The 22470-nt window shown below is 37.6% G+C and overlaps 1 protein-coding gene across 1 annotated transcript in view; it reads left to right on the top strand.

Annotated features, from left to right (window-relative positions):
* The first annotated feature begins 7221 nt into the window (after window positions 1–7221).
* The window catches only part of LOC101636986 (rho GTPase-activating protein 7), a 156340-nt gene continuing 141091 nt past the window's right edge, over window positions 7222–22470 (top strand). The window contains exon 1 of the mRNA XM_012724850.1: window positions 7222–7471. Within this exon, the coding sequence (XP_012580304.1) occupies window positions 7333–7471 (139 nt within the window). The 5' untranslated portion in view covers window positions 7222–7332. The remainder of the gene's footprint in view (window positions 7472–22470) is intronic.

Consider the following 22470-nt stretch of genomic DNA (forward strand, 5'->3'; position numbering starts at 1 on the left):
CCAAGTCAAAGTGGATATAAGGACTCCCTTAAATGATTAAGGAAGCAGTATGGGAGCCTGCTTCTGTGATCCAGAAGAAGCACTTATTAAAAATCTTTACTTTCCTGGGCCCTCCCTGGTGGTGCAGTGGGTAAGGACACAGCACTACAAACTAGCCGCAGCCACTTCAGTGTAAGTTCGATCCCAGCCCCAGAGGTGATCCACGTGGCTTGGCAGACCTCTCTTGACCCGCCTGCTGCTCCCCTCAGTAGTGTACTTAAGCAGATCTGCCTGTTCTGCTCCCCACTCTGTCTCTGGTGAATCTTCTCACCACCCCTGCACCTCTAGTCTATACCCCAGTTCTGTATGCATAAATAAATAAATAAATCTTTAAAAGTATATATTTAAAAAAATCTTTACTGTCTGTCACCATCTTCTTCTTCTTCAGACCAGGCAACTCCACCTTCACAGTAGATGTTCTCTTTCAGTGGAACTCAGAAATCTTCATATCGTCTACAGTTTAATTTATGCCAATGGATCATGATGTGCCATCACCCATAATTCCGCTCTCTTTTTCTTTTCTCAAGGCCTTCATGTTTTCTTTCTTTTCCTGCTTTTTTATTTATTTTATTATATGTCAGCCCAAAGAATGAGAGCTTCATTTTTCTCTTATTTAAAATATGTGGGAACAGATTTCCAGCTACTTTTATTAGGAAGGGACTGAAAACTATATGTTTTGGGGATGATAGCATTTAAAAAAATCTCTGTTCACTATAAATATTCCCAAACTTCCATTAGGTACCTTGATAACCCACACAAATAACATATCTTAATATAATAATAGAATTTGATAATAGCCTATTAGTATTGTATTGTAAATAATTTTACTTTTCCACTAACAATACATGAGAATTCCAATTGCCCCACATTCTCCTCAAAATATGATATGGTTGGATTTTTTTTTATTCTATTTATTTTTTTTTAAAGATTTACTTATTTATGCATACAGAACTCGGGTACAGGCCAGAGGCTCAGGGGTGGCGAGAGGCTTTACCAGAGACAGAGTGGGGAACAGAACAGGCAGATCGACATGTTGTTCCACTCCATTCTGATACTTTCCACTTCCATTTCATCTCTTCTGATTGTTTCTGGAACAAAATCAGTGATTTGGTAAATCCCTTTTTTTAGCAATGGTGAAAATTCTGGCCCCAAATCACAAAGCTGTCAAGGGACAGGTCTGCCTTAGTCTCCATTTCCTTCTTAGTCTGTTTGAGCTGCTTCCGCAGAATACTGTAAAGTTGGTGATTTATAAGTAGCAGAAACTTATTTGTCTGAAGTAAGTCTGCAGTCTGCAAATTGTGAAATCCAAAATCCAAGTCTCAGTAGAAATGGTGTCTGTTGAAGGCCTGCTTCCTGCTTTGTATATAGATGACTGTCTTTTTGTGTCCTCATGAAGCAGAAGGGCCCCGGGATCTATCTAGGGCCTCTTTTGAACGTGGGTCCACTAATTACATTCATAAAGGCTTCACCCCATGACTTAATCACCCCATGACCCCACCTCCTAATGACTACACACAGAGGGTTAGGTTCACATCATGAACTTGGAGGAACAAACATATTCATTCTATAGCAGTTTCCTTTCTCACAATCTAGGTGACTTTTCTCAATCCAGTGAACTTTATTTCAAAAAACAGAAGTTAATGATATTCTGCAATCATAAAGGAAAAAGGTATTGTGCGTCAATCAGAAAAATAACAAGATTTTCTTGTTTTGCCAATATTCATATCTTATTCACCTATAAACCTCCCTTATATATTTACCTCACGGTATATACCCCCAACAAGGTGATTTTGTTATGAATCAGTAATGTAAAGATCATGCTTAGTGAGATAAGCCAGAAAGAGAAAGAAAAATACCGGATGGTTTCACTCATAGCAAGAGTATAATGGACCAGGCGAGAAAATAACAAAAATAATGAACAACCATATATCAGAGACATTCTGTGGGGGCGGAGTGGGGAATGAGATCAAAAATGGGGGGTGGGGGGGGAAGGGAGGGAAATGCACGGGACTATGGTGGTGGCACAGGGGTGATTTGGTGATGGGAAACCCGCGGGGATTACAATCGAGATGGAAAAAAAAATGTGCAAAATGATGTAAAAATAAACTCTGTAATAAAAAAAAAACTATCTCTGAACTTTGATCACTAAGTCCCATGAGAGAAATATTTTTAGTATAGAACCACAATATATACATATATTTAGTTAGTTACAAATATATAGATAGACCACTGTACTTACATGATTTATGCATTAGACAAAATGGAAATATTTAACCTTGCATTAAGGCTTTTGGTTGAGAATTTATAACAGTTTGGTCAGAAAAATAGACATAGTAAATAAACATTTCAAAACAAAAGCAGTCAGATAGGCTGTATGTAACCTACATAGTAGGTGTTATTCATTGGAGCAAACAGAAATCATCTACACATTCTTCAGAATTACAGGAGCTTCAAACTACAAATTCTCCTTGTCGTGAGCTTTTGCAGATCTTTATAATGAACACCTCCTCTTTGGGGATAAGGACATTTAGGCAGATCTATTATGTGATGGCAGGAGCTCTCATTCACTATAGTCTGATGCCATGTTGCAGGGACTGGATCACTCATAGGACTTAATCAAAAAGCCCAGATCTAATCATGGCACTAACACTTAATAATCTCTCCATTTTGCATCATTACTCATATTATTTTGGAAAAACTCTGCCAGCACTTTGAGCACTTATGAATATGATTAGTGCTCAATTGAAGGTTTAAAAGAGTTGCAAAGCAGATAAGAGTGAGCGTAAGACCAAAGTGGATTTTCACTACACAGACCTGGGAAAGGTGTCCCTAACATAGATCAAGGCATGTGGGATTTAGATGCACAATAAAATTATTAGTTTTATTGCAGTAAGAAGCCAACATTTATAAATTAGACAAAATCTATGATACAATGCCAAAGTGTGTTGGTTTTCTTAAATGGAAAAGATTAACAGCCACTTGAGTCAGAATCTCTAATTTAATGTACAGAAAAGAATCGCTAACCCCTAGGGATCTGCAGAAGCTTGCTGAGCACCAGACCTCCACCAATAACTGACACTGTCCCTTTATCACCAAAATAAGGAACTGAGAAGCTATCAGAGCATAATGTTCCTATTCTCATTTTTCTTATAATTCCCAGTGGGAGCTTGAAAAAAAAATAATGGACTTCTCAGATTCTCACTTTCTCCATCTGCTAAGCTGAGACAACACTAATTATCACATGCTGTCCTCGCCTCCTGCAGTCACAAGGGACTTGGATTATTTGAAATTTGTGGAAATGAAACTTGAGAAATTGTTCTATAAGCAGTGGATTCTGAAAAGCACTTAGGTGTGAAACATTTCTAGTGACCAGTAAATACAGAGAGAAAGCAAAAGATAGTATATATATAATTTAAATTAGCTATGTATTAGAATTGTTTCCATGGCATATTTATTATCTGTGGCTGAGATTTATCCATAAGAATTAAAATATTCTTACAGTGAAATCTGGATTTAACGAAGGCCAACTCGCCAGCCCTACCTTGGGCTATGGCAAAGTCAACAATTAGATCCCACCTTGCTGGAAAGGTGTGCTGTGCTATACTTTTCCAGAGTCTGTCAATAAAAGTTTCATTTATGTTGATAAGCTTCTTAAAAAAAAAAAACAGACATAAAGACCTCTTAAATTGGATCTGGGGATTGGGATTGCTCTACCTAATACAACCTCTACTTAGAATAAGAAGAGTTTTCCAATATATAGTGAGATAAGCTACAATGAAGAATTATGAGTATTTCCTGGAAAGAGAATGTTTTCTGGTGGAAAGAGATTCATTTTGGAGATCAGACCCGAGTGTCCTATTGTCAAGCAGGATGCAGCAACTATCCTTTGGTTAGTCCTCTTGGTTCATGGCCCCTGAATTTACACAGCTGGGATCACCTAAAATCCACTTGAGACTCAGCTTTCTTCCAGATTCTGGACCAGTTGATGATTTTGTTTGGCTAAGTTTAAGGAGCTTTGACCCAAAGGATACTATCAAAGGAATCTGGGTAGCACTAATGGGTTATTACAATCACTATCATTAATGTATAACAAATCAAGTTGATTAGTAGCTCACTTTGGATGCAGACAGCTCTGGGTGTGAATTTTGGATGTGCCATTTACTCTCTGACCTTTCTCAAATTCTGCTCTCTGTACTGAAGCTGCCTCATTTCTAAAGAGAAGATAATAGCACCTATAATGTATGTATGCCAGTATCTAGATACAGTGCTAGTAGAGTCTGTGCTATATCATAGGTCCTCGGTTAATACTATTTCTCCTTTCCCTTGTTTAGATGTGGGAAAATTTCACTCATTTATGTTACATCATCTCATATAATCAGCTATTGATAATTTGTGCTGAGGATGATTCTATTCCTTGACATTGTCATAAACCTAAATAGGAAATTCAGTGCAGTCAATGCCTAGGAAGAATTAGATAGTGTTTTCTCCTTTGTGTTTCCATAACAGTTTATACATGTTTCTATAATGTACCATATCACACCATGCTCAGTTGCTTATTTTTACTTAATAAAACTTCATTGATATACAGAACTGTATCAATTTCAGGGATTCATCTTCACCTCTATGTGCATATAAAGCTCACCTCACCCACCACCAAAGTTCTAGTGTCCTTTCCAATATTGTGTCAGCGCCCTGTCTTCCCTTTTCACCCCTTTCTATATTCCTGGTAACCACAATGTCTAAACATTGTGTTTGTGTGATCTGTTAGTTTCTTTGCTTTGATAATTTATCTCCACATACAACTTTCTTTCACTTTCTGACTTATTTCATTTAGCATAATCACCCCAAGTCTATTCAAGTTGTCACAAAAGTCAAGATTGCTTCTTTTTTTCAGCTGAATAGTATTCTTTTGAGTTTATATACCACAACTTCTTTATCCAGTTACCACTTGATGGAGACTGTTTCCAAGCCTTAGCTTTTGTAAAAAAAAAATGCTGCTATGAACATGGGTGCATAAATCTTTTCAAATTGGCATTTTCGTATTCCTTGGATAAATATCTAGAAGCAGTATTGCTGGGGTATAAGAAATTTCCCTGTTTGATTTTTAAGTATTCTCCATACCATTTCCATAGAGGCTGTACCAATTTATGTCTCATCAACATGAATGAGAGATCTTGTTTTGCAACAACCTTGCCAGCACATATTGTTTCCAGTCTTTTCTCTTTTTGATATAAGCCACTCATAAGTGAGATGACATCTCATTGTGGTTTTGATTTAATTTACCTAACAATAAATTATTTTGAACTTCTTCATGTGCCTGTTAGCCATCTGTACATCTTCTTTGAAGAAATACACTGTTTTGAAATTATCTGTGGTCAATGTGTTTTCTTCTCCACAAAGACAGAGTTAATGTCTTATTCATCCTCACCTTTCCCATGTCTATTACATGTGTGGTTCACTATTCATGTAATATGTACCTCAGGCTGTTCTTCCACTGAATATGTCTTTATAGATTGATTCTGTTCAACCTGACTGGAAATGAGTCAACATGCTTCAAGGGTCCCAGATATCTTGAAGGAAAAACACACACACTCTTGGAGGGAGGAGGAGAGTGGAGAGAGAAAGATACTTTAGGATCTTAGCTTTAAAATAGAACCCAGTATTAAGCAACCAAAAATTTGGAGAAATATTTTATGGAGAATTGCCCCTTGGAATTGGTTCTTACAAGCAATATAGATATAGATTTAGTTATAGATATATGGATATTTACATACCTTACTAATCACTATTTATTGCCTCCTAGTCTAGCTCCATCACAATAATAGGTCAACATAGATATCCACCAACTAGCACATCCCTTCAGAGATTCATGATCATTAAAAAAAATGAAAATAATACCAATAAGGAATGATTGAAAACACATAGGTAACTAAGAAGCAGAAGTATTAGTGCTCATTATAACTCATGAGCATGATCTCCTATTCTAATTATTAGCATTTATATAATTAAGTTGCCAAAGTTGTAAGGGAAAATAGATTCATACTGTAGAAATTTGAAAGCTCTAGAGATCAGTGTGGGTTGAAAATTATTTCATATATAAGAATAATTATAATAATAATTAGCATTTCACAGTTTCTTATAATTTACAGAGTGCTTGTACAACATTATCTAATCTCACAAAGGTTATGAACTGGCCCTTAGGTACTATCTTGTGCCAATAGTAAAACTCTGTGCCAAACCTTGAAAGAAATATAAGATGAAATTGAGAGGACAGTGAGAAAGGAAAGGATTGATAATGCATTAAAAGGGAGAAAATAAGCCAAAATCATTGGCAGAAGAATGGACTTATTTGACATTTTCAAAACTCAAAAATACATCTTATAAAAGGAGAATTTGGCCCATATTTTTTATTTCATGGTGCCTGGCAAGGGAAGGGGGAGGGTGATGGCAATTATAATGATGAAATTTGTTTAATTGAAACTAAAAGATTCACAAAGCTACGCACCATTTGAGTCTTATTTAATGACAAAAACTTGGAATTCTTTGAATCACTGAGTGTAAATAGAAGAAGAGCTAGAGGGAAATGTAAGGAGTTGATTTTATTTCCCTTAAAATTCAGGTATCTATTTCCTAGAAAAACCCAGCAGACTGATCTGTACTAGGTTCTCTTCAATCCTATCTACCTTTCCACAACCACAACTAAAGCTTGAACTTCTAGCTCATCAGCAGTCTCATCTAATGAATAAAACACCACCAATGGTTCATCAAATGCAAATGTGAATGTGAACCACCTTGAAAGGTGAAGAGAACTCTACCTCTTACCCCTAATCTCCATCTCTCACTTTTTGCCTCCTGCTCTCCCTCCCTTCCCTTCAAAACTGCAAGACTGCCTGGATTGCCAGGGAAGGGGAGACACTAGAAGAACAGCCAAACATGAACCAAGTCAAGTTATTGGATTACACAGGAAGCTAGAATCATCTAGATAGCCGCGAAGGCAGCTCAGAACTGCGCGAGTGCGTCTTTGGCTCATTTGTAAGCCTTTCCAGATGTGGCAGCCGCGCGGGCCTGGCGGCGGTCCAGGAGGCCGGCTGCAGCCGGCGCTTCCCGGGGCCGCAGTGTGAGCCGCAATGCCTGGATCCTAGAGGCGCAGGGCTGGCCCGCGGCTGGCCTGGCCCCGCGCGCACGCTGTCCGCCGCCTGGCAGAGCGACAGCCCGTGGCCAGGAAAGGACATCTTCAGGAGCAAAACGGAATGGTGGCTGCGCTGGGGCTGCGCTGAAGTCCTTTGCGGGTGGATGGGGGACCCTGAGGCCCACGTGATGGCTCGGCCCCTGAGAGCCCCTCTCCGGAGGTCTTTTAGTGATCACATCCGAGACTCTACGGCTAGAGCCCTGGATGTTATCTGGAAAAACACCAGAGACAGAAGACTGGCAGGTGAGGGCGAAAGGCGGGGCGGGAGGGTGAGAGGGATTCAAAGAACAATTAAATACACGGACACAGTTATTAATTCGAATAATTAATGACCTCATTAGCTGGGTAAAGTTCTTGAGTTCTTGGCTATGCAGAGGCTTCAGTGCCCCTTCCTCTGGCATTTAAATGTTTCTGTGTGTGTGTTTCCTCTAATGTCTATCTGGTTATAACTCTGATTATTTCAAGATAAGGTTTTACAAGAGGTTATTTTTTTTTTAACCTTGAAAAAAAAAAAGCAAGGTCTTCTTGAGTATCAGAAAATCAGTAGTGATGAACAGCATCAGGCAAAAGCCTTGAGGTCCTAGGTATGAGGGTCAGCTCTGGAGTGGTCTAGCTGGCCTGGTGGTGCACTGGAGAGGGGTGCAGGGGCGTGTGTCAGACGAGTAGGCTGTGCTGCCCAGTGAAAACCTGCTGGTATTTCCCCTGGCAGCTTGGAACTGCTCTGAGCTCCAGGAGGGTGTCAGGTATGCTGGAGGCAGGCATTTGAAATATAATAAAACATGAACACAGTGGTGCAATTCAAATGTTCTAGGACTGTGTGACAGCAAGCAGATGGCAGACTGTTTGAGGGGCATAGTAAGGAAACAGGAACTGTTGTATGATTCTGATATTAAGAATACTCATAAGTTGATACAGGAATAAAAAAAAAAACTCTCCCAATCTGGAAAAGGTATCCCAATAGTGTGTGTGTCATGGCTCCTTCTTGTTTGCTAAGCCCATATATGTATGTCAACCACATGCATGGGTCAAAGATTCTGTTTTCTTAACCTTCTTGGTTGACCCAGTTTCTCATATACTGAAAGTTCTGAATTGTTGAAAATATTGGAAGTGGTCTCTAAGTGTCAATCCTGATTTCTGTGTTCCTGATGAAAAGGCGTTGGACTTGTACATAATTATCCTGATATGACTTAAAAGGGAAATTTTAAGGTTTGTGGATTGTGATAAAGCAGATTATAAAGAAAAATGCTAGCTGCATACCATTGTAGGCGTAAGTTTGTGCTGAATGCTTGCGCTCTCTCTGTTAAACTAAATAATATTGACCAAGACTGGAAGAGAGTAAACAGTGTCAAGTCTGACCATAAGATAAGGGAAGAACAAAATATTTTAAGCTACTCATTGTCTTATTACTTTTAGGTAAAATGTGAAACCTTAAAGAAATCCAATTTTTCGATGTTTTTAAAATTTTTAAAAACATGTACTCTCTAGTGATAACAATTTGCAATTGGCCAGAAAGTTTAATAAATAAGATAAAGAAATACAAAATTCACAACTATAATTGGTTGGTCCTTTTTTAAAAAGGGTGATTTCTTATTTGATAAATCCATTGTCACAAATGAAAAGATTCCACAAATAATGGCTTATTAAAGATAACACAAAAATATCTCATTGTAGCTTGATGTTTCAATTTCAGAGTAAGACAAATTCAGACCCTCCTGCTGCCCAGATAGTTCTGCTTATATTTTTATTAATGAAGAGCTACTGACAGCTGTTCCCCTATATGAGTGAAAATTGCTATCTCTATTTTTTTTATTTGTTTGTTATATATTAATGGTCTATATGGAGTCAAAATGTAAACTCGAATGAAATTTAAAGAAAAACAAGTTATAGTGTATAGTGAGAAATTAAACACTTCCACATTATAACAGCAAGTATGTCTTTTGCTACACCATGTCCATGACGGATGAAACCCTTTATATTTTTTATTTTTCCTAAGAGGAGTAAGACTAAAGTGTAAGTATACTTCCTGGGTATACCTTTAACTTCCTCTCACAAAATAGAGAATCCAGGTACTTGTATTAGAAAGAAAAAGACTTTGACTGTCATAACTGACTGATTACTGGAGATATGGCACTTTTTGTCTTTTCTTCTGTGCTCAGGACATGACTTATAGCTCATATGGAGAGCAAACTCAAGTATACTAACTTTTGGTCTTCCCCTCAAACATCTCTCTTCAACTCTTTACTGACCAAAGGCAAAATAATAACTATTAATTATCCACAAAAATCACTTCTCTAGACACCAAATACAATTTTTATTATATATCATACCACTTTGATGGAGGGCACTAGAAATCGCAATCTCACCTTTCACTTTATGTTGTGAAATGAATCAGGTAGCAGGTTAAAAAAAATAGTTTGAAACCTCCAGAGAAAAACACTAATGTTAACAGGACCTAAGATGTTATTTTCATGATGGTCATTACCTTGATGACCTTAAGCTCCTCAAAAACTAATCTGAGATTTCAGTTTCTTCTACAGGGTAACCTCACTTAATTGCTTGGCTATAGGAGAAAGATTCAAGCTTCCTTATTAGTGTATTTTCTGTGTGTGTGTGTGCACGTGTGTCTTTCTCTATCAGTCTCTCTCTTTTCTCTGCTACATGCACACACACACACACACAGACACTCTACATAATGTGCGTCATGTACAAAAACTACCAGTTACCTCACGTTCCTTAGGTTTCTTTATATATAAAACACAGGATCTATAGGTAGCATTTTAGGGACTCAAATCCTTATATAAACAAGACACAAAATTGCTCTAGGAAAAGGTCTTTAAGTTGTGAGGTATAATAGAACAAACTCTCTTAACTGCACCTCCTTTATATATAATTGCCTTTTTCTGTCCAACCACAAGCAATAGCGGTTTCTCTTACTCTTACCCTCTTTATGGCCATCATTTCCAATCACACAGGGACACTGTCACCCATCCTAAGCACAGAGAATGGCATTGAGTTTTCAGGGAATTAAAACTATGAGACTAACAGTGGTTAACCAATGGGATAGACCATCCTGTTCCTGAGGGAGGATTTGTGCATCCCTCTCACACCTTCTCAGTGCTTCCACTCCTCCACTGCCTCTCCCTCCCTTTTGGTACATGAACATCTTGGCTTTGGGGTGCATTTTATTCCTGATAATCAGTTGCCTCTTAAGACTTTCCTGCAGAGTTTCTTACTTTTTTTTTTTTTTTCTAGTCCAGTGGGTCTCTTTAGCATTCTGGGGTAGCCTGTGGATCACTTCTCAGAATTTTTTAAATGTCCAAAAGGGCAGGTTTTTTATAAAAGAGAAAGGGAGGTAAAGGACACTTGCACAGGCACAAAAGCAGAAAGAAAAAGATACAGGTTTGATGAGAGACGCCTGCATAGTCAAAGGCCTGCAGTCTTGAGGAGAATTGACTTTGCAGCTTTGCAAGGGAAAAGGTTGGTGAAATGAAACACCGGCATAATAAGGAATATATATGTGTATATATATATATATATATATAAAGAAACACCGGCATAATCACAGGCAGGCAGGAGAGCTGCCTCAGAATAGTTTTAAATGTATAAATAAAATGCATAAAATTATAAAGGAAACCAGTTATGGTGAAATATACTGTGTTGTTGGAAAGGTCATGATGTCTCTTTTCTGTTTTTCAAGCTAAAATGCATTATGACATTTCTGACAACCCAGTAGTTATCAAGGTATTCAAAAAATTGTGATATAATAATATATCATAAATGATTTATTCAGCAAGATAATGCATTCAAGACAAAGGAAAATAAATATAAGTTGAATATCTTTAGAAGACGCCAGTGTGCAGACTAGTATTGTTAAGCTGACTCAAGAAGCGTTAAACTGGAAGGTAGGCTCTGAGTCATAACCTGGCCACCAGTCATTACAGTCAGGGGGCTTTGGGGAGCAACATCTATAGCTATATCTCCAAAGCACAAGCCTGTGACTTTATTTTTTGAACAAGATCAGCAATACCGCATGATATATGGTCAAAAAAAAAAACCTAAAATGTATAGTCAGGAGTGGATTTGTTAACTACCATACCATAAAGAAGGGTTGTATGTAAATGTTACTTTGTGATCCCTGTAAGTACTGTAATATGATATGGAAAACTCTAGCTTTTATTGGTGACATGTTTGGGACAGCAAATCTGTTTCTGGGAAGGATGGAATTTGTCAGCCTTCATCATTGGAAGATATAATAAATTCATTTAAGGTTCAGTGAAAATAAAAATGTATTTTTCCCTTATCCAAGTTTACAGACTGGATCCTACCCATGGACTGTAAATTATGAGTGTCTGCTTAAAAGTTACTGTGACTTTCCAGTGGTTTAGTCAAAACTCCACACAGGGTGAGTGAGATGCTGGGCTCTTAGAAACCGGATGGCTGGAATTCCTTGGTGTGTATTTGACAGAGCTCCACAAACAAGTTTAGACTGATGCATCAATAAGACAGCCTCTAAGAAAAACTAAAATTCAAACTACAAAGAGTTGGAGGTACTAAAAGTAAGTCAAAACCCAAACTCTACATACACCATGACTTTCACCAATTTAAATAGTGGAATGAATAAATAAACCAATAACAAATTAAATATTAGCTTCCATCAATAGCTATTAGGGTGAGAACTACCTCTGTAGTGTAAAACACACTGATATATTTTTTTAAAGATTTATTTATTTATTCATACAGAACTGGGGTACAGGCCAGAGATGCGGAGGGTGAGAGGCTTCACCAGAGACAGAGTGGGGAGCAGAACAGGCAGATCGACGAAGTACTCTGCTGAGGGGAGCAGCGGGCGGGTCAGGAGAGGTCTGCCACACCATGTGGTCACCTCCAGGGCAGGCGGGAATTGAACTCATGCGGAAGTGGCTTTAGCTTCTTAGTGCTGTGCTTTAACCCACTGCGCCACCAGGGAGGGCCCACATTGATATTTTTTTAAAAGTATGAAATCTCTTCTATTAGGGAAACATGATAGGTAAGAGAAATATATATATAAATTTCTTAACCTAAATGAGATGCATGGCACTATTATCATAGCTAAACATCTCTAAACATTCAGGAAAAGGAAAAATAATAATTAGTTGCCTGGGAAGAAGACAGTAAAGTTTTAGATAAATCTCAATCCAGTTGAGATTCAATGGACATAAATTCTTTAACTATCTACATTATATCAGATGCCCCTGGGGTGTTCTGTTGAGTGTTCAATGTCCTCTGTCTTTTGTGAATAGATCATTGCCTTTGAACTGCCCAGACCCCCAGTACACAGAGTAAATGAACGCTTGCATGTTCTGCAGAACCCCAGCTCTCAAATCAGGGGAACATCAAGAATTCTGGCCCTCTTCCCACGACAGCAACCACAAACACTGACTCTTGTGAACTGTCTTCTCCTCTTTGGTTCACAATGAAAAGCAAGTAAGGGCATATCTAGTGCCTTTTAACCAGGAGTGATGTATGCCTCAAAATATGCAGGTTCCTCCAGTAAACAGATTTCCCTGGACATGTGCAATGCTATGTAACATTATAAAGGGGTTGAGAGACAACTACTAATGTTTCATAAGAAACTATCACTTTCCTAAAGGGTAGAGAGAGCATCTATCTTTTAAATTAGATACTACTCTTTCAGTAAAAAGAGAAACAGTTAATGTGAAGACCAGCTTTGAAGAGCAGGAACATCAATAGTAGCAAGATAGCAGGCTATCACAGACTGTCTGGGTTTTAAATCCTGACTCTTGTACTGGATAACTTGGAGCAAGTCAGCCTGTTCCTCACCTCTGGAAAGCATCTGAGTTGCTGTTTTTATTGAATGAGCTACTGTGAGAAGTGTTTCAAAGCAGCACTGGCCATCATAAGCACCCTTGGGTGCTGCTTCTTATAATCCCCCTTCTCTTTTCCTTATGCCCTACTGCCATGGAATCACCAACCCTGTTAATTTGACCCCACTAGCATTTGCCTAAGACTTTTGAGGAAAAACAGTTCAATCTGTTCAAACCAGAAAAGAAAAATTAAACTTTAAAGGCAAATGGACTTCATTTCTGGAAAAAAAAGAAAAAAAAAAACAAGGAAGAATCTGATGGAGGGGAGTTTATTATACAGACCCCACTGAGCTTCAAAAGGAAGTGACTGGAGAATTAGTGTTGTAGAATTAGTGTACTAATATTGACGAGGGACTCGGTCCTTGCGTATGAGTTTGTCAGACAACATAGACAATATCTGAAAGTCTTCCCAAGCGAGTTGGAACCTGCTTTAAAAATTGCTATATAGATGGAGCCAAACATGGAAAGCAGTAGCACAGGCAAGCTGGGGTTTCAAGCTCTTGGCTCTGCTCTGGTGTGGAAAAAGTGTGCTAAATGTCAAGACTGCCACTTGAAAGAGATATTCTCACACCCCCCTTTCTAAAGCAAAACTTCTATACATTTCTTCATTTAAAATAGTATGTATGAGCAGGTTGTATATCTTGCCAGCAGATATTATTATTGTGATAATGAGATGTATCAAAAAAAAGGTGCATTAGGACAGGTATATTTCTTAGTCATAGGTTGACTTAAGGATCTGAAGTTTTATGATAAAGCAAAACTGCATCTAAAGTATGTACCAATAGAAGTTCAAGGAATTATTAAGGTACAGATGAAGTTAGCCTTGTCACTTTAAGTGTTCTCTCAATTTCTGGTTCTCCTGATTTTTGTTGTTGTTGTTGTTGTTGTTGTTGTTATCATCATCATCATCATCATCATCATCATCATCATCATCATCATCATTATTGAAAGAAAGTACTACGCCATCCCTAGGGCATGTGCTGGAGTTGTTCGTGTGCAACAGTGATGCGCTTGCACTGATCCTTCTGGGCTCTTCTCCATTGTTTTCAAACTGCTGGCATTTTAAAAGTGTTTACTTGGAATCTCTGATGAAAACTTAACCCATGGCAAAAAAAAAAAATGTTAATTCATCTCTTTACTCAAACTCATTACTGTCCTGCTGCTGTTACTGCTATTCTCAGGAACAACCAAAGAATGGACTCTTTCTGGAACATGAACTGAATGTGGCACTTTACAGTGGGTGGTTATTATCATTTGGATACACTCTTTATGATAACTAATAGAATAATAGTAACTGTAGTAACTGTCATTTGAATAGCTACTATGCAACAGAACTTAAGCTGAATTGTTAAAAACAATCTCCCTTTTTTTAAAAAAAGATGTATTTATTTATGTATACAGAACTGGGTACAGGCCAGAGGTGCAGGGGCAGGGAGAGGATTCACCAGAGATAGAGTGGGTAGCAGAACAGGCAGATGGACTGAAATATACTGCTCAGGGGAGCAGCGGGTGAGTCAGGAGAGGTCTGCCACACCATGTGGGTCACCTCCCTGGCCAAAGATCAAATTCGTACTCCAATGACTACAATAGCTTCACAGTACTGTGCTTTAACCAGTTGCGCCACCAGGGAGGGCCCAATCTACCCATTTTTAATCTTCAAATCATCCTGCAAAATATATACTATTATTTTTATTCCTACTTAAGTTATTTAATATTTAAGTCTTTGGTCATGCTTTAAAAATCTAATAGTGAGTGTCCATGAAACACTTTCTCCCTTCACCCTCCCTCTCTCCAAGCAACTTGAATTTACCTTTGGTCCAAGTGCATGATAATAAATGATATTCACACTATTTCACCATTACTAATTTTATTGTACTTTATTGACTTCATACATATTTATACCCCAATGAATATTATTTAATACATATTTCCCTCACTATCCAATAATACACTATTCCTATTTGGTGTTACTTAGTGTTATTCTGAGGGTCTTAGAATGCTGTCACCATTAATTAATTGGAAATTTATTCTCAGACCTCCAAAATAGCCTACCAAGACATAGCAAAAAAAAAAAAGGAAGGTTCTAATTTTGGATAGTGGAAAACCCTGTCTGTGGAAATTTCTGTGACAAAATTAACATTTAAAGCCATAATTATCTCCTTTCCACTATGGTCCATGAAAAACACCAGGACCATTGCAAAGAAAAGCCTCTAGCCCCTGTGAAGTTGTGACTGTAGGGATGTGTGTGCACATGACATGAGTGTATCCATTGCAACCACAAGGGGTGAAGGGAAGTAAATATAGGTATTTCAGATTGAATTTTTTCCACAGTAACTTTGGTAAGTTCAGCCAAGAATGTCATTTGGACATTCCACAGCTTTTTGAAAATTCTTATACTAGCAACTGACTCACCTGGTGCTCCCCCTGCTGAAAAAAAAAAATCAAAACAAAACAAAATATTCCCAGTAATTTTACTCTCGTTATCAGAGAAGTAGTAAAGGTTGCTTTTTTTTTTTAGATTATTCTTAATCCACACCTGGCATTCCTGTAAATTCAGATATGTCCCAAATAGACAGCTCTGGAAAAGCTTGAGAGTCAGCCAGAAAGAGGAAAGCAAGAAGGCCCTCTTCGTAATTTCTCAAGATCTTGTCCCTGACTCCTCATCATATGACAATAAAAATAGCTTAGGGTTGAATTCAATGTCACAACAGAAGGATGTCAATCTTGATCCTCAATATCAGGGACCTCCAATCAATAAATCATGTCACCTTCCTCTTTTCTTTCCCTGACTCTTTATGGAATTCATTATTAGCATGGCACAGCTACGCAACTGTGTACAAGCACACACACACGCATTCATGCAAGTGCACACACCTGTCAGGAATCACATGATTTCAAGAAGCTTCCCTTTATAAATGACTGAGGAATCCTAATTTATAAGATGTTGATGTAAAAGTCGCAATGTGGCATCTGGTTGTTCATAATTTGAGGTGGGGAAAAGAGCACCTATAACGATGCCTAGACTTGTTTTTATCGTGTAGATTTTTTGTGACATTTTAGCTTTTTTGCAACGGCTCTCAAATAACTGACTCAGCACTCAAAGTGGTTCAGTTTATCATGCTCCATCATCTCTAATCTGGTTTTGAATAGCAGGATGTTGTAGGTCCAGATTGAAGTGTGACCTTTGAATGTTTTCCATTCATGCTTGATTACTATATCCTAGAGGTCTAGACAGTGTTATTGGTTTCTCACCAACATAAACATCTGGGGGAAAAAAAAAGAGCTAAAGTACATGAGTAAGAGCATTCCTAATCTAATTTTACAATATGCTACATTTAAAACAACACATTTTAAAATGTAGCCCTGTCTCAGGTTGTAAAAGATGCCATCAAACGTATTGGTTTTCAACCGTGATAAGATAGTCTTTGCACTTTGTTTTGCTGATGAAAACATGTTTGAACATGTCACTTCAGACTGCAATAGAAGCATCTTTCCTTTGTGCTATTATAAGAAGCTAGAATTTCATTTAGTAAATTCCAGCCAAATAAAATTAGCATGTACATGTTGACTCATGTGCACCTCATAGATGGACCAATGAGATGAAAACTGGAGGGGGGCAGGGAAGAGAGAGGTTGAAGCCAAACTCACAGCATTGTAGGGACAAGTGTGATTGATTGTAGACCTTCTCAGGTTTTACTTCACACAGGTTGAGTTTTATGTTCTCAGCATTATTCTTTGTGTTGGAATGAGGCAGAGGGCTTATGTAAGAGCCAGAACCCACTAGATGAGCCAGGCATTGAATTGTAGGGAGAAACTGAGACCTTCTTTATGGGAGGGCTAAAGATGACACACAACCAAACACCAACAAAACATATCCAGAGCCGCAGCTCCAGTCTGGAGAATGTAGAGGGATGCCACTATGACACAAAGGGTTTACCTTACTTGTCCCATTTCTTTGAGATAGAGCATGTAGCAAAGCTATATGTTTGGCTTGTTTTAAGATGTACTTATGTATGCCTACAAAACTAGAGTACAGGCCAGATGTGCAGGGTGGTGACAGATTCACCAGAGATATTGTGGGGAACAGAACAGGAAGATCGACAAAGCTCACTGCTGAAGGGAGCAGCAGGCCAGGCAGGAGAGGTTTGCTGCACCATGTGGGTCACCTCCCTGAAGGGATTCTAACTGGTGCTGAGATAGCCACAGCCAGCTTCCTAGTGCTGCGCTTTAATCCATTGAGCCACCAGGCATACAACTACATACATCTGCCTGTTCTGCTCCCCACTCTGTCTCTGGTGAATCCTCTCCCTGCCCTGCACCTCTGGCCTGTACCCAGTTCTGTATACATAAATAAATACATCTTTTTTTTTAAAGGGTAGATTGTCTTTAACAATTCAGCTTAAGTTCTAATGCATAGTACGTATTCAAATGATAATTACTGTTATTCTATTAGTTGTCATAAAGATAACTGTCATAAAGATAACAATATATTTTTCTATGCAGATGGTACCTGTAGTAACACTGGCCATTTACTCTTGGAGTATTTTAATTTTATAAAATGTACATTAAGTAACTAATTTAATACAACAATTTTTGCATAATATTAAATTTCATTCTTCCGTGGTTTTTTGGGGGTGATGGGTATGCCATTAAGAAAGAAAGAGAGTAAGGTGTTTTCAGTCCTTTATGATCATTTGTATAAATTGATGAGTTAGGGGGTCTCCCTGGTGGCAAAGGGGTTAAAGTCTGAGCACAATCAAGCTATCACCAGCCACTTCAGCAGAGTTAGATCCCAGCCAGGGAGCTGATCTGCATGGCACAGCAGACCTCTCCTGTTTGGCCCGCTGCTCCCCTCAGCAGTGTATTTTGGTACACTGCTGTTCTGTTCCCCATTCTGTCTCTGGTGAATCCCCTCAACACCCACACCTCTAGCCTACCCCTCAGTTCTTGTGTGCATAAATAAAAATAAATGTAAAATAAAAATAAATAAATTGATGTCATAAGACTCAAGACTGTATTTCCAGCCAGAGCTCTTTGACAAAACAAGATCATTGCAGAGCTGAAGATAAACATGGAGGGTAAACTTAAGGAAATTTTTCAAAGCAGTGCCTGAAAATCTAATGGAAATGCCCTTTGCACCATGGAATATAATAGCAGTGGGCCCTGGCTGGCTGCTCTGCGCACACTCTGAGGATTAGTTTACACATCAGAACCAAGTGTTAATAGTTTAGGAAAAGAGGGAAATAAACATTTAATTATTAAAAAGAAAAGAAAAGTCTGGGTAGGGCATTAGCAGGAGGGATGCCATTGCCTGCTGATGGAACTCAAATGCAGACTATGACAAAGTGATCAAACCCTGCACCCACCACCTCAGGCACGGCCACACACATTCCAAGTTCCTGTTCTCCTGAGGCCAGTTCGCAGAAAATGTTTTTATTTCTGTGACCCTAAGCACAACTCCCACTTTGCTGCATAAAGCATTCCCTAAGAGAACCTTTGTTGTCTTCCCTTCTCATTAATCCCTACCACCACCCCACACATACCCCAACTCTCAAACATCTCTTTTGAGTGTCTGTCCTTTTTGTTTACCCATTTCACACTTTAAGTGAGATGCTGAATATAATAAGTTCATAATGCACAATTTGCTCTTGTGCATGCATGCTGCTTCTTCCTTGTTCCATATTTTCTCCCTATTTTAACTTAAAACAATTGAATGACGGGGGGTGGGGAGGGAAGTGCACAGGATTATGGTGATGGCACACGGATGACTTGGTGATGGGAAACCCGCGGGGATTACAATTGAGATGGAAAAAAAAATGTACAAAATGATGTAAAAATAAACTGTTATAAAACAAAAAAAAAAAACAATTGAATGAATTAACAACAGCAAAACAAAATAAAACTTGAGCTCTCAACTTGCCTTGAAATGAGAGTGCATCTTTTTTAACCACAATAACTTATGTAGTGTCTCTGTTTTTACTGAGTCTAGAAAACTGACGTTTGACAACTTTTATTACTATAGAAACAAAAAACTACCCCATACCTTGTCCTGGTGAATTCTAAGGGTCAAAAGTCAAGTGCTTTTAATAACTTTGTAAGAGTCCATAATCCTTGCTCACTTTGAAAACTCAAGTATGTACTAATTGCTTTTCTAAAATGAAGGTGATGTTGCTATAACTAATGGTCCATGCAGTCATACCCAGGACATTTGATCCCAGGATCTTGTATGGTTTAAGTTGCTGTGTTCAGGTGTAGTCATGGGTTCTTTGCTGGAGACAAGAAGAAAAAAAGAGAGAATACTAATACATAAAAATAAAGGTGCTGTTTTTATAACATACTCATTGTTGTTGATTATATACAGTTCTGATGACATTAGAAATTGGTATCTGTGCTTTCCAAAATCCCTTCTTCAAAATTATCTTTACATATGTTATTAATTAACTATCAATATTATCTTTCTTCATTATTTTAAACATACAAGTAACCCATATATAAACCACTTATATAGTAAAGTACTGCAATTACTGTTTTATAATTTAAAATTTTTAGTTTCTGTATGCCCCTCCTGGTTCACATACTGCTCTCCTCTTCTTCAACCTACCTGAACTTAGTGTTTAATCATTCTCATACTAATTTTATACTTGTATTACATTTTCAAGTAACATAAAATAATTTTAATTGCCGTTTTGCACATTAAAAGTTTTAAGTGGCATCACTTTGAAAGTATCCCTCTGAAACTCACTTTGCTCAAACTTATATTTTTGAAATTTATTCATGCTTAAGCATAAAGATCATTCTTACTACTCTCATGTAAATATATTTAGTTCCCTTTTGAAAGGTATATATGTTATTTCTAATTGTGTGGTTTTATAAATGCTTATAAATAGTATTTTTCGTGCCTTTGTGTAAATATATGTATAGAAGTTTCTTTACAGTAGAATAATTCATCTAAATATGGAATTTCATAGTTTTAAGATATGTACATATTATATGACCAAATTATTCAATAAGTATTATACACCCACTAATGGTATATAAAAACAGAAAAAAAATTTAATCGTTGTACAGTTATACTCTGCTATAAAAGTCATAAGATATTTACTTTAAAATACATAAATATAAATGGTGTCATCATTAATAAAGTCAAGTTTACATATACATATGTATATATTTATGTGTAAGAAATGTATTTGTATATATATACTTATATATAAATTTGCATGTGTGTATGTTACATAAAAATGAAGTTTTTAAATTATTAATAGAAACAATGACTAGACTAGTAAAGTCTGGAAAGAAGTTGCTAAAAATAAATATTTCATTTTAGTGGTTGCTTTATATAGGTCAAGCTAAAATATAATTAAGTATCTGTTAAAAGTGCTAAATTACATCAAGTTTGGTTATGCCTGTTTGGGCTTGTATTTGAGTACAAATAGCTGATTAAGTGTGAGATAACATCTCTCACAATAACTTAGATTAGGAAAAGCTTACCAGACTACCTGACAGAACACCTCTTCCCCACCTTAACAACCCTTGAAGACTTCCATAAGGCCCGAAGTTCCCTGCAACCAAATGTGAACAACTGATAGGGGTGCAACTATTTGAATGTCATTGAAAAATATCATTTTTCTCTAATGGTAGATAATTATGTTCAAGTAGAGGAAGCCTTAATCAACAAAAGTAAGCCTGGGTTGTATTTTTTTCATTCTGCTCTACTAATTAGTAATTCATAAAAATTTATTTTTAAAGTATCATTTGTAAATATCTTGTTTGGAATGATAAGCATATTAAAAACTGATGCCTCTACCTTTACATTTTTCAGAGAGATATTTAACTAATGATGGTTATTAAGGTGTGAAGTTCAGACTTCTGAGTACGGACATGATGGCCTCTGTGTTTATGTTCATTCATTATTCACCCAGTGATCTTTCTTTTTTTTCTTTTTTTTTTTTCATAGAGGAACTGGAGTATAGGCCAGAGGTGAGGGGGTGAAGGGATTAGGGTGAGCAGTTTCACCAGAGACAAAGTGGGTAATTGGTAGATACTACTAAGAGGAGCAGTAGGCTAGAAAGGAGAGGTCTGCTGCACCATGCGGGTCAGCTCCCTGGCTGGGGATCGAACTCAGGCCATCGTGGTGAAGAGAAGACATAGTGGTGATAGTGCTGAGACTTTCTCCTAGGCCACCAATTTCTTATCAGATTGACAAGTAGGAAGCATACATTGTATTGTGAAAATCTCACATGTCATCTTAAAAATTGAGGTAGTATGGGCCCTCCCTGGTGGCACAGCGGGTTAAAGCACAGCACTGAGAATCTAAAGCCACTTCCGCATGAGTTTGATTCCCGCCTGCCCTGGAGGTGACCACATGGCGTGGCAGACCTCTCCTGACCCGCCCGCTGCTCCCCTCAGCAGTGTACTTCATGGATCTGCCTGTTCTGCTCCCCACTCTGTCTCTGGTGAAGCCTCTCGCCGTCCCTGAGCCTCTGGCCTGTACCCCAGTTCTGTATGCACAAATAAATAAATCTTTAAAATAATAATAATAATAATAATTGAGGTAGAGTCAGTTCCTTTTAATTGCATCACAATAATGTTGAGTTTAGTTTTCATAGTTAAGTGACGTTTTTCATTTAACTAAACTGAGCACAAGTCATTTTTTAGAACATAATGTCCATATTTGGTAAAACATCTTGATTTTTCTTCATAATCACATGATTAACAACTTTTCCTCCTAGTGTTAATGTTTTTAGTCATTTCTCATGGAATAAGTCCCCCTCCAGAAATTCTTTAAATACTTTCTCTTTTCTTCAAAAACTAAGCCCCTTTGTCTCTTTGGAAGTATCCTAATTTCATTTCAAACTTTTCTCTAATGACCATAATTTCTATGCAGAATTCACTTATTTAATTACAAACACTTGGTAAAATCATTATTCTTAGCACACATGCCAAAATTGACATTTAGAACTAGTTCTCTCTTTCCCTCAGCAGTTGCATTCTGCCCTGGAAGAGGGATTGTGGAAGAAATTGTGGCAAGGGTTCTAAACCTTGTTATTTAAGACTCAGAAAGGATGCAAGATTGACATTTTTCTTCAACTTCCTGACATAAAATTTCAGCTAGACAACTAGCATTCAGTGTGAAGCTCTGTTCAGAGACTTTTGTATGTTATTTCATATTTACATAACACTATGTAGTAGATTCTGTTGTTATCCTTGTTTTACAAATAGGTAAACTTATCCAAAGAGATTTAGTAACTTGCCAGAAATCGCTTAACATGCTCAAAATTGAGCACCTTCCTTTCCCATCAAACTTGTGATTTGCAACTCAGTTCATGGCAGCATTTGTGATTTCTTATTCTTTTTTTTTTTTTTCTCACGTACAAG

The sequence above is a fragment of the Condylura cristata genome, unplaced genomic scaffold (assembly GCF_000260355.1).
Source record: "Condylura cristata isolate star-nosed mole 26May11 unplaced genomic scaffold, ConCri1.0 scaffold00014, whole genome shotgun sequence".
In the NCBI taxonomy this organism is placed as follows: domain Eukaryota; kingdom Metazoa; phylum Chordata; class Mammalia; order Eulipotyphla; family Talpidae; genus Condylura; species Condylura cristata.